General features: G+C 38.4%; 1 protein-coding gene across 4 annotated transcripts in view; it reads left to right on the top strand.

Moving 5' to 3' along the window:
- BEGAIN (brain enriched guanylate kinase associated) overlaps positions 1-3,461 on the top strand; it is a 171,156-nt gene extending 167,695 nt beyond the window's left edge. For all 4 annotated transcript variants that reach the window (XM_087922201.1, XM_087922202.1, XM_087922203.1 and 1 more), the window contains one exon: positions 1,138-3,461. In XM_087922201.1, coding sequence (XP_087778327.1) covers positions 1,138-2,508 — 1,371 coding nt within the window. In that variant the 3' untranslated portion in view covers positions 2,509-3,461. The remainder of the gene's footprint in view (positions 1-1,137) is intronic.
- The last annotated feature ends 10,461 nt before the right edge of the window (positions 3,462-13,922 follow it).

Genomic DNA, 13,922 nt, shown 5'->3' with positions numbered 1-13,922 from the left:
TGTTGCAGATGTTCATATACCATAAGATTGGGCTTTGGGGGGAGATCGGGGATATTAAGTTATCTTGTTAAAAAAAGGGTATGGCCATATCAAAATATTTTTAATTTGCTTTCTTTGCCAAGTGCTGTAACTTGTCTTTATGTTGACAGTGACTGATTATCAAGATGAATGCATTTCGTTAGAACTCAATTCCATTAGCACATCACACTTGCAAAAAGCTTCTTTACAAGTAGAAGATCTAGCTATCATAGAACTCTGCCCTATTGATTTATTGTGGTTCTGAAATGAATGCTTTTTCCTGAAACTACATTTGGCCTTATTGTAGTACAGCTGTACCAAAGTCTTATTCTTGCTATTTGGAATTTATGCTCAGAGCCATTGCAGAGTCCAACATTTAGGGCATCTTGTTAGGCAAATTGAAAGGGGCACTTCAGGTTGCTGTGTGTGGCAGCCTCCTTACTGTTTCTTTTAAGTTTCAAATGGAGGACAGCATTGTCCTTGCCACACAATCTTTCCTTTGCGCCCAGAACTTGCCTGCTACTTGTGTATTTAAAAAAACAAAAAACAGTTTCAATTGCAAGTCCAGTCAGCTCCTGCCAGTGGAATAAGCAGTGCTGTTTTTCCCCTTAAGGCTTCTTTAACCTAGCTTGAAATTATTGCTCACAATCATGTCAATGAGAAATAACTTTATGTTACAGGAACAAGCTTATTTTGACAGTGGAAGTAAGGGGAAATACAGCCAGCAATCCTCAAGTTTAATATTGATCATTAATTTGTAAACATGTCTTCCTTATTTAACAGTAATGTGTGTGTACGGTATATTAGTGCATTGATATCAATCAAAAAAAGACAAAGAAGAAGATATTCATAAATTTAAACATCTTCCCTCTATGAGGCAGGACAGCATATAAACAAGTAACAAATAGCTAACTCCTTTAGTCAACTAGGGCAATCTGCCCTGTTTGAACATCTGAGTTAATAATTCATTCATGATAGGAGCTTTTTTATTCATTATTATTTTCTTTCACTTTTAAAGCCACATTTGTAGGCTTCAATAACTGGGATTTCTAGATCATAAGCTTTACTGTTGACAATCCTTTTATATATTTTTCTTCTCCTTCCCTACATTTATTTCAGCTGCCAGTTGAATTTCAGGAACGTGTCAGCCTCCACCTAGAAAAGCATGGATGCAGCCTCTCGGTACCTCTGTGTCATACATCATTTGCCGATAACATACCAACTTGTGTCATTGCAAAAGTCCTGGAAAAGCCTGATCCAAACAATCTTTCTCCCCATATATCAAGCCCATCAAGCAGAGATCTTGCCTTCCAGGAATCTCTTGGAAAACTTGGCCAAAGACCTCAGTACAAGTCCGACATTTACTGCAGTGATACAGCTCTTTACTGCCCTGAGGAAAGAAGGCGGGAGAGAAGGCAGAGTGTAGACATGCAAGTAAAGGGCGTTGGGTTCTTGAGATCTCAGAATTCCACTGACAGCACAGTTGAAGAAGATGGCTTCCATTCTAGCTTCTCTCATGAAGCTTTTCCAGAATATGTTACCTCTCTACCTACTTCTAGTTCTTACTCCAGCTTTAGTGTAACATCTGAGGAGAAGGAGAATGCCCAAGCTAGCACTTTGACAGCCTCCCAGCAAGCCATTTACCTGAGCAGCCGCAATGAGATGTTTGAAAGAAAGCCATCTTCAGGTTATGAGCAGGGGAGTCCAAGATTTGCCAAGGCTAAATCTATTCAGCACATGGAGCTGGCAGATGACAATGAGAACTCCCCTACTTTCACTAGGACTATGTCACCTTACGCGGGCGAGCCTTATCATTTCTCGGCCATAACAACTCAACAAGCTTTGGCATCACAGAAGATGCGCAGTGAAAGCAGGAACTCCCATTTGTCAGAAGAAGATCTACCTGGACAGTGGAGACAGCTTAGTGTGGAAGATATTGGTGCATATTCTTACAGGAACAGTGGTAGGCTTTCTCCCTGCAGCTTTTCAGAGCAGTATTACAGAAGTCCTATAAAGAAAGGAGACAGTCGATCAAGTCCCATTTATGCTAGTTACAAAGGGGATAGCTTCTCAGAGGGAGATGATATTTGTCAAAGTAGACTTGTGGACTCTTGCTTCCTGAGGACAGACAGTGGTCTGAATATTGACATAAGTACCAGTTGTAAGCAGGACAAATTGTCCTCTTATAAAACAAAAGAACTGAGGGACAAAAAAAGTGAACGAGTGACAGTCCAGGTGTGCAGTAGCAAAAGCATTGATGGGAGTCCTGTGTTGAAAAGAGAATATGTTGACGTTAGTCCAAACAGTTCAGCTGAGTCCCTCAACCATAGTTCTATGGAGGCTTCAGAGATCCATCAGTCTTCCATTGAGCAAGGAAGCCATTCAAGCCTCCGTAGCAAGCAGCAGCAGTTTCAGCGGACTGGAAGTACAGGCTTAAGTCGAAAGGACAGCCTCACAAAAGCACAATTGTATGGAACGCTCCTTAATTGAAACATCTTCCAAAGTTGCAATAAGGAGATAGAATGAGACAGAACAGCAACTATGATGACATTTGACATGTCCAGACCTGTAGGTTTCTGAGAATATGAATATTATATGTATATGTATACATATATACATGCACATGTATGTATATACACACACACACACACACATATATATACATACACATATATGTGTGTGTATATATATAGAGAGAGAGACAGAGAGAACATACACATACAGTCACAGTGGTCCTGTTTTAAGCAGGAAAAATGATAAAACCTGATAAAAGGAAAGAAAAATATTACAAGACACTTTTCACATAACAGTAATGACTTTTCCATTTTGGATACTGACCCTTTGCCCACTTTTATAACCTAATATATTTTTATAAACAAAACGGTATTTATTAGATTATCCTTAGTACTCTCAAGCACTTTGAGTGACATTTTTTGTCCCCTTCAAGTAAGTTTCTTATTTATTTTTTGTGCATGAGGCCACATGTGCCTAAATTCTTGGAGGAAAGGGGTTAAAAGAGAAAGAGGGAGCAAGAGAGAGAGAGAGAGAGAGAAAGAAGGGAAAAACTTTTGCAAGGACAAAACAGACCCTATAAGATTTTAAAATGTAGATTGTGTGCAGTGCAAGATAAACAAGGATGTGATATTATAAAGAAATCTATTTTTAAATGAAATGGAATCAAAAAAAAACACAAAGTTATTTAATACATATGTATTTAGGACAATAAAACTGGGGGGAAATGAATGCACAAAGTGATACAGATATTTTGGTTTGTCTATCCCATTGTGTTTCAGCTTCCCCACACTGTACACTACCTCAAAATTAATTGAGGGGTTCTTTGGTCACTTATTTTTCTGTAAGCTTGCATTTATATCGTCTCAGCTGCATGAGTGTCACAACTAGTACTGTATTTTGCATTACTTAATAAAAGGCACCAGTGAAAATGTTTTGATTTTTTTCTCATTAAAAGATGTTCTGACAGGATGTTGTTACTGTGTATTCAATGGTTAAGCTATATACAAAACATATGGTACTTATGCTTCATCAGGGCTGTCACTCATGGCCTGTGGGCAAGATGCATCACACACTGGCCACGCCCATGCCCTGTTTATGAAGGAAACAGATCACGATACGTCTGATGATGTTAGTTTGACATCCCTGGACTAGAGCACAATCTGTAATATCAAGAAGGAATTTTCTTCTTGCGTAATTGGATGCGTTGGATCTATGTCTAACCCAGAGCTCTTCAGCTGCTTCACATAAACTCCTAAAATCTGCCACTCATCCTCTAGCAATCATCACTATTTTTTTTTCCTGCCACCATGAAATGTATTGCTGATGCTATTGGTCTACCTATGGACTTAACATATCATTTTGCTTCCATTTTTGAGTATCTGACTAAATACCTCCTTTGTTTCTGTAACCTCTGGATGTATGCTCTTGATTAAAATGAGCATCAGATTAATTGGTGAAGTTCCTCAAAATTATTTTTAATGTTGAGATGCAGCATAAGATAATGGAAAGAGTTGGATTAAGGTTTCAAGGAAATCTTGATTCAAGTAATTGTTCAGCCCTGTAATCCCTTGCCAGCCTTAGGCAACTTCCTGTACCTTAGCTTAATTTATTGGGTAGGGATAATTTTATGATGAAATGGATGAGTGCCAATTATTCAATTATACATGTTAGAACGTTAATTGTTGAATTGTGTTTGTGGTAAATGAATCATTGGAACCCTTTTGCTTAAAGGACAGGTGAAAAACTTTTTTAAAAAAATCCAACATCCTGTTTTTCAAGAGAGGCTAAATAGATCAGCCAGCTTTGGGAGTTGAAGTCCACAAGTCTTAAAGTTTCCAAGGTTGAAGACCCCTCCTCTAGAACAGGGCTGTCAAACTCACCGCCCACAGGCTGGATGTGTCACATGCTGGCCACACCCACACTCAGTGTGGAGGAAAAGTCTTGATATGTCACATGACGCTGCCGTGATGGTGTGTGTTTGACACCCCTGCTCTAGAAAGTGTGTAATTGGGAGACAAAGCCTGTAAGCCTTTCCAAGCAAGTTGTTCTAAAGGGAATACTACCTCTGGTCACAGTGGATTCTGCAACCATCATCTTAGATTCTGCGATACTGTTTTGTTCTTTCATTTTTAATTGAGACCTCTTTTAAGTATTGAAAACAGTTTAAAAGATTGTGTTCTTATAAATACAAACTCAAAAATCATATGCACATTAATTAGGATATAATCTTCATTCCTTAATAATGCCTTGATTTGTGTCTATGGATAAGGACATTGTTTCAAATTAGATATATTTTGGTGATGGGTCCAGATATACTAAACCATGGTTTGCTTAATTGATCTGTTGCCTTATAGACTGAGTTAACAGAATATGCTAAACCATAAATTATAACTTATTGCCCTCGTGTATGGTTCACTCAACACACTAAGTCAAAAGTGGAAAAATAGCCTAATAAAATCATATGCATATTTATAAATATATGGAGTGTCAACAAACCATGTTTTTTTTAAACTGCTGACTATCTAGTATTCAGTCTAATAAGAACAAAAATAACAGGAAGCTTTCAAGATGAGTTGTGAACATGATCAAAGGATTTAATGTAAATGGCATACAAGGAAAGTTGGAAGAAATAGTCTACAGTAGTGTGCATGGAAAAAAAGAAGTGAGTCATTTTCAAATATTTTAAAGGTACACAAAATAGCAATTAAACCCTCTTTTTTGTCTCAGGCCCAGGACATCAAGCATAAAACAATGTGGAAGGACTGATAAAAACAGCTGTGTAAAATGTCTTTCTGTCATCTGCTGAAAAACATTGGGAAAAAGATTCTGCCTTTCCAAGGGAAGACAATTAGTACTCATTATATGAGGGGTATTATTATATGTTCAGATGACCAAGATAAGATCTTGACATAATTAGTAGCTGATCTATAACTGATCTATAAATGCCAAGGGCCGTTAATTCTAAACCAATCATTTCTAACCTTTTGCCCTAAGGCTGCTCTTTTTTCAATGATGAAACCTCACAAGATAACCACCTTTAATTTTTTAAAAAAACAGAAAGGCTGCCCTGTGTTCAGACCACAGATTCAGCCACTGATCTGGTTGATATAGACCCTAAAAAGGCTATTCTGAAAGGACCTGTTTTTAAATAAGTATTGGCTGACCAAAGGCTTCTGAATGAGATACAAAATACGTTATGAAACCCATATAACTCTGGTTAATCTTCCTGACATAATGTCTTCCTTTGCATGAACCCCACCACTCTTTAAGGTTTTGTTCTTGGCTGCCACCCATTCATCTGGTGGCATGAAATGGGACCTCCTCAGACATGGCCTGCCTCTCTACCTGCCTTTAAGAAATTTGGGAGACACGTCTTTGTTTGCTAGGCTCTTAGCTGTACATTAGTTTACTATTATTTTTGTGTGATTTTGGGCCAATCACGCACTCTCAGTCCAACCCAATCTTAGAGTTATTGTGAGGAAAATAAGGGGAAGGAGATATGTTGGGATATGTTCACTACTTCGTTATTTGTAAAAGTAATAAAGGCAGGAGAAAAAATTATTTATTGAGTTTATATTGCTGCCTATTCGCCCATGGCGACTTGAGGTGGCTTACAGAATGTAAAACCATATTTAAAACAAAAATAACAATAAAAACTAACAAAATCAAATAAATTAATAAAGTACAATAGAACAAAATCTGAAAAAATCCCTCTTCATTTAAATAGTATGAATTTAAGCAAATAAAAGGCCTTCCAAGCTAATGAAGCTCAACTGATTTCAGCTGGGCAACTCCAGTTTTGATTAAATCCGAATTCAGTCTGTTACAGGTCCAGATATTTATGACTTCTCTTGTGGAAGCCATTTCCTCCTTGGGATGTTGCCAACGAGAGGGCCTTCAACTGATAAGCAACTTTTCACATCACTTGGGAGAAAGCTGAGATTAAACAAACATATATAAATCAAATCTTTATAGATGTCTCTGATAAAGATTTAAAATCTGTTGACAGTTTCTCACATTGAATAATGACAGCTAAAGGTATTAAATGCATACGAATGTGTACAAACAGTGCTCTTTCTAATAAAATGCTAGTTTTAAAAAAATTTCAAAATTGCAATTTAGCTCAGCTTTAAGGCATGCAGGCTTGGAAATCTAAATTTAACATTTGCCTCAGTTCATGGTTATAAAACATTCTGAGATTGCCAACTGAAGCTGTTCCTATGGCGTCAATCCGGTCAAAGCTAAATTTGGCATCTTTCCTTTGAGGATAGCTTCAGCTAATCTTGCTTTTCAATCAAGATATAGATTTTATCCAATTTGTCTGTGATTCAGTTTCTTTTTGTCCTTTTGCCTTTGAAAATCTCTTCCTTAAAGAACTTGACTACTATAATGAAAATTGATTGTTAATTTGTCAAGGTCAATATTTAATTCTTGGATCAATATATTTTCAGACTGGCTACAATTTGCAAATCACTTTGTGAAGAGAGCAGTCTGGATTTGTAAGGTATTTCATGGCAGAAGTTAAATATCAATTGGTAATCCAAAATGTAATGCTTATGTGTGTGAATATAGTATATGGGTTATACTTGTGAACATATACATGCTGCAAGATGAAGGAAGAGAAAACCAAAAGCAACTAAATATATTTGAATATGAGCCTTAATAGAGCTGCCAGAAAAGAATAAATAATCTTAAAGAGTTTGTGTACTCTGCAATACAAGTGGAAATACAAGAAATGAGGTTTTGCTATTACGAAAGTTAAATTGTTACCTTAAACATGCCATCTAACTTATATGGTTCAAATCATTGTGAGAATGAATATACACTTATTTAAATCTGATTTGAGATTAATAATAGACTAGAGTTTGATTGAATGTGAAAGATCAAAATTTGTGGCTCTGAAATAGAAACCAAATGAAATTTAACCTCACAATGAACAACTTAAATTTAATCTAGAGTACAAATCATAAGTATGGTTCTGCCTAAGGCTGAATAAACCTGAATGTAATTGTACAGATTGATGAACAAACATTCTTTTTTATTTAACAAGAGAGTATAGCTTCTATCACAAGGACATAAATTGATGGACTTTAAGGTGAAAGGCAATGACATTTACTTGAAGCAAAGGAAATCAGACTGACAAAAGTGTTGCACCATCTTGATTCAAGTCTTCTGCTTTTGTAGCTGTTGTGATATCACATAATGTCTCTAGAGTAGAGCTTGCAATGCCACAATGCTGCTTTTGTCATGCACTTCCCCAGACACATTTGGTGTACAGTTCAGGGGTCCATCTGAGTCTTGCTTGAAAAGCAGGTGGCAGCTGTACCTAGCTTTTGGATAAATTTATCATTTACACCAATTGAACCTATTTCTTGTTACAGTCACTCCTGGCTTGTTTGGAAAAAAATAAGATATTGATACCTTCAAGTCAGTCAGTCATTATTCCTAGAAATGGCTGGGATAAATCCCTGTAATTTTCTTCCCAACATTTGTGGAACTAGTTTGCCATGCCTTCTTCCTAGGGCTAAGACAGAATACCTGGCCCCAAGTCACCTAGCTGGCTTTGTGCCTAAGACAGGACTAGAACTCATGATCTCTTTATTTGTAGCATTTAACCACTTATCATTGCAGTTTGCTCCACATGGAGCTGCCCTTGAAGACCATTCAGAAATGACAGCAGGTACATACTGCAGTATGAGTAGTTATGAGGATGCCTCAATATACCCACATAGCCACTACTGTGACAACTGTACTGATTATTAATGGAATCTACATGCAATTCAAGGAGCTGGAAGTCACCTATCTGACACAGATCTGGATATCTGAGGAAATGTCTGTCTCCAATTCTCTTTGGTCATTCTACAAACTACAAATCCAGATTGACATACTCTTGGTCCCATCAGTTGAGCAGTGTATTCTGATAAAGTGTAGAAGTCACATTTTGCAAGGTCTGACCTATGGAAGAGGGTGAAATTTAGCTGGTCTTGAATTAAAACCTCCCCCGCCCCCATAGTAAAGATGTCTACAGGTTTAAAAAGTTGAGATGGTGGCCACAACAGTGCCTATACAAGCTCCACTTGCTTTATTATGTGCTTTTTGTGGGGCTGCCATCTTGATCTTTTTACCATACCTTGAAAACACCTCTGGGTCTAACGTGACATGTAAATATGCTATAAATATATAGGGATGGATAGAGAGAGTTTGCTAGCATTGTTCCCAATACAGTGTTTATTTTATATTTATTACTGCACTTGTATTGTGATGGTCTTAATCCTATTCAGTACCCAGAAGTACTCTGAGGGTGGGTAGCCATGTACGTGCTCAGGAGCTGATGTGTAAAAGATTTCCCGAAGAGAGATAACATAATTTGAAAGCCCTACATGAACACCTCATTCATGAGCACAATTCTAGTCAGTCATTGTCTTTGGATGCCAATTAATGATAGGAAGGACCAAGTAATTTGATCTTAGCATTTATTTTGAGCAACAATTCTGACAATTAAACTTACTTAGAAACAATTGAAACTTTCTGCTTTATTGCTTATTAGACCAGCTGATAATCACCATGGATTCGATGCCAAGTAAGGCGGAGTAAGGAGGAAGCATTTGCAAGCAGATTTAATGGGCTGTTTTCCAATGATGGCCACTTGTTCATTGTTGCTAAAGGACGGATGGTGCTCTGCACCCTTTTCATCAGACCCTCATTTAGCTGAGACAGCCTGCCTTAAAGGTTTTTCCATTTACTTTCTTGGCTTCTAGTCAGAAATCATCCATGTGAGTGACAGGTTTCATTTTGCAGACTCACAACTAGGATTGACATGAAGATGTCCACCCACTTCAAAATCAGGAAGGAAGGGTGGAAGTTTAAAAAGACACTGGCAAACACAGACTCCTTTTGCATGAGAGAAAAAGAGATGGTCCAAAAGTTTGGCTTGCAGCTTTTCATCAAGTGTTAACAACTACTGTTTGTTTTTAAAGTGTCTTTCAAGAGCTCCTTCCCTGATAGGTTTTTTTTCCCCAAAAATCATGCTCCATTTCAAGATTTGTCTTTCATATTTTTCACTTTTTTCTCACAGTAACTTTGAGATTGACTGAGCTGAGGAATAGTGAATAGACCAAGGCCACATCTCAACTGAGATCTGAACATACATTAGAGGTCATGGCTTTCCTCTCATCCTTTGTATTCATAGCAGTCTTAACTTTCCAACTATCCTCAGATGTACAGTAATGGGTGAAAGCCTATCATCCCCATGAGAAGTACTGATATTCCAGGTCATCTGTAGCTAATGAATTTGACAGAAGGAATGTAAAGATTTATCTATATTTATATGTTTAATTAATGTACAGTGAGTAGCAGCATTCTTCTTTCACATCATAATTCCTTGCAATATGTTATAATGAGACTATGAAATTGTTTACTAGTTTTGTTGCAACAGACACATAAGGCTTGGATCCAAGCTATCTGAGAAACTGTTTCATCCCAATGGGACTAGCCTGATCCACCATCATGCCAGCAGAAGGAGCATGCTGTAAACCCCATCAGTCAAGGAATTTCAGCTGTAGAAGAGCCTTTTCTGCCATGGCCCCTGCTCTTTGGAACATTGTACCTCCTAAGCTAAGGTGAGATCTGTGTCCATTCTTTTGGCCTTTTGAAAGGGCGTGAAGACATAGCTCTGCCAGCTTGCTTTGGGGCCCCAGTGGGGATGTGGCACTGTGGAGATTAATTGAATTTTACATTTAAGATTTCTATTTATTGTCAATGTTTCATATCTATTTTTAATGAAAGATTGCAAGCCACCTAGCATCATCTTTGGTGAGATGGGCAGCATAAAAAGTTTAATTAATTAAATATGGCTTATCTTCTGAATCTGTGTGAGCTGTTCAGAATAGGAGATCTCCCGTACCTTTGTTACATTGACTATGTGAGGCCCTTCCTAGATGATCATTCTCATTCATGCAATTGATCTAGATCAGGGGTGTCAAATGCAATTTCATTGAGGGCCACATCAGGGTTGTGTTTGATCTTGGGGGCAGAGTGAATGTAGCCAGCTTGATGTCACTCATGTTGGGGGTGTCTGTGGTGGCCCCGCCAACTAAAACAGGCTCCAGAGCTCCATTTTCAGCTGCAATGGCCTCCTGCCACCCTCTGCCAGCAAAAATGGAGCTCAGAGGGGCCACCACCACCCCCAAGCTCCATTTTCGCTGGCAGCAGCACCACAGGCCAATCCTTTGCTGTTTCTAGGGCAGCCTCGCGGGCCAGATCTAAACACCCCACAGGCTGGATCCGGCCCCCAGGCCCTGAGTTTGACACCCTCTGATCCAGATGGTCTTTCTCCAACCATCCTCTCTGTAATGCAATCTGAACAGATTCTGAAAAGCAGGGCATTCTGTAACAAGTTTATTTAGGCTACTCTGAATTTTCTGTGGTAGCAGCTTTCCCTTGCTAAACTCTTTTTTTATATCTAGTAATTTGGCTTCATTGATTCAAAAAGGAGTTTCTCATTGAAATCCTTCTAACATGCAAGAGTACATGGTACACAGTTATACCCTTTGGGTTTTTTAAAGTATTGTTAATTTTGTATATGTTTGAGCTTTGGACAGAAAAATTCCAACAGACTTCCTTTCTATTTTGTTCCAATGATGGATTGAAAGGCAAAATGCTTTGTGGAAAAACTGAGAACTTCTTACCTAGACAAACTAAGGTATAGGAATAAGTTTTGCCTGTCCGCTAATACTATTTGCTTTTAATGGCAAACCCTTTGAAGAGAAACTCTGCCCACAAGTTTACATTAGCCTCCTCTGCCCAGCTCAGAGTGATCTCTGAACTTGGCTGTTTATTTGAAAACATTTCATTAACCCACTAGATAGCAGCTTCAGTACAAGTGAATTCAGGAGTTTGTTCCTTGTTTCGATACCATAACTTGCCCTGCCAATTTTGTCAGGGTATGATTTTTCTCTTTGATTAAGATATCATTTTCTGTTTGATTCTTGCCTCTTGTAAGTCCTGCTTATGTTAGTTAGTTGCTGGCAAAGATGTGTTCTAATCTTTTTATTTCCTTCTTAGCATATTTATTGTCTCCCTTGAATTGCGTGTAAGTATGGTTTATTTATGTGTATCTATAGATGCTTGATTTGTCTGAATGCCAAGCTTTCAAGAATTCTGCAGATTTTTTTAAATTTAGCTTGGTTTGTTTTCTTTCTTCTTTCTTCTCAAGTGGTCTTTGGTCCATTTGAGATGTTTTGAAGGGCTTCCTTACATTACATGATTTTAAATCCTTATTTTACTGATTTAATCATTTTAAAAAATACAGCTACTGTATCATGTTTATGGGTCTCCATAGTAAGATTGTCTGTTCAAGATATAGACTAGGACATTACAATATCATTTGATATCAGCATTCATACTATTATAAATTACAGATGGATCAGCCATATTTGTTTCCCAAAGGATCTTTGGGAAGATCCAGATCACAGTGAATATAATCTTTGACATGTTCTGTGATGACCCGACGCATGGCACAAAGACAATACAGTCAGATAAGCAATAAGAGTCCCTTTATTATCTCCAACTTTGCCCCCAATGTCCAGGTTACCTTCTGGCTCTCCCAGGAACAGCCTTTGACTGCAGAAAATTAAGTCCAAAACATGAGCAACACAAACTGATCTTAAAGTCCAAACAAACCAAAATAAAGTTTGGCAGGGCAGAAGCAAGAATCTCAGGCCCGAAGGCATGACAAAACTCACATGGTTGGGAAGACACCAGGAACACAGATAAGTCACAACAACACAGGATAAAATCACTTTGCTCCCAGCAACCTGCCACATGCAGCCTGCCTTTCTTATCAACTGTCTTCCCAGCTATGGCTAATGAAGGGAATCAGGGCCCTCTCCTCTCTCATAAGCCACGCAACTCACATTGCTCTCTTCTCCATTCCTCCCTGCGTGCCCTAGGATGAAGAGGGGGTGGGCCTCGTTCTTCTTCTGAACTCTCTCTCCCTTGTTCTATCTACCCCCTGCTCTGCCCAGCCAGACTTTGCCCTTCCCCAGCCTCCTTCACAGCCAATGGAACCACACTCCCAGTCTGTGTCAGCTGTCTGGCTTCCTCCTCGGATTCAGACTCTGACAGGGGCATGACATGTTCCTTGTCACATATCAAAGACTTAATTTCAGGTCCAAAGCATGGGGAGGGGGAAATCACGAAAGTCAAGATGGCTGCAGTCACATAATTGATACCCTATCTCTGACAATAATACATTTGATGATAATTTATAATAAGGATAATGACATCATCAATACAGTAAAGATGATGCATTCTCATAATACAGATCAGCTTTCTAGGTGAAAGATGTGAACTAGACTGAGTTTTAGTGCCAAATTCAGACAACCTGATCACATTCTTCATCATGCACACTACATTCCAGTGCATATTGATTTACCAAATGAAAAGTAAAAAAAATGATTGTGTTCATATACCTGGATCAATTCAATCTGTATTCCTTCTCATCACAGATGCATATGAACAACTGAACTGGCTTGATGTTTCCTGCCAAAGCGAATTTAGTTTAATGCTATGCATCCCTGAAGTTTAAAAATAGAAATAACAGCAGTTGTCAATTAATTACTCTCCTCAGTTTCCAGCATCAATAGTTGTCTGCATTATTTCATATCCTCCACAGGGTAATTCACAGCAACCTCAACAACAAATGCTCTACCAGGATCTAACACTCAGAGCAGCTATTTCATATCTTGTACACTACTTGAATTTAAAGCATATTAAAACTATTGATTGCTGAGGATTAGTAAGAAGATCAAAACAAAACTGTACAGAGAAATTGGAAAATTGGAAAAAGTGGGGTGGCGGAAAATGGATCCAGGAAACTACAGACCTATCAGCTTGACATCAATAGCTGGAAAGATTCTGGAAAAGATAATTATCAAGCAACAAATCTGTAACTATCTAGAGGCAAACAAAGTCATAACAAGAAGCCAACATGGATTTGACAAAAATAGATGATGCCAGACAAATCTTATTGCGTTCTTTGAGAAAGTGTCAAAATTAGCGGACCAGCAAAATGTTGTGGATATAATTTACATGGATAAAGTTGACCACATCTAATACTGATAAAATAGAAAAATGTGGGTTAGATACAGTGGTGGTATTCTACCGGTTCTGCTGAGCCAGTAGCAGCAATGAGCAGTGTAGACCAAACCAGTTCTCTCAGCTGCTCTGCTGTTGGGCCCACCTGCCCACCTGGGCTCCCATACTCACCTTTATCCTCTGAATTTGAAGTACGGCTGCTTTGCGCTGCACAGCAGAGTGTTGCGCGGCAGCTGCTGAAGCGACTGGGATCGTGCAGGCTTGCAGGAGTTAGAATGCCTCTGCACCTGAGC

The sequence above is a fragment of the Pseudonaja textilis genome, chromosome 1, assembly GCF_049901715.1.
Source record: "Pseudonaja textilis isolate UNSWEBS1 chromosome 1, rPseTex1.2, whole genome shotgun sequence".
Taxonomy (NCBI): domain Eukaryota; kingdom Metazoa; phylum Chordata; class Lepidosauria; order Squamata; family Elapidae; genus Pseudonaja; species Pseudonaja textilis.
Note: the sequence above shows the minus strand (reverse complement) of the source record. Positions and strands in the feature narration are given on the sequence as shown.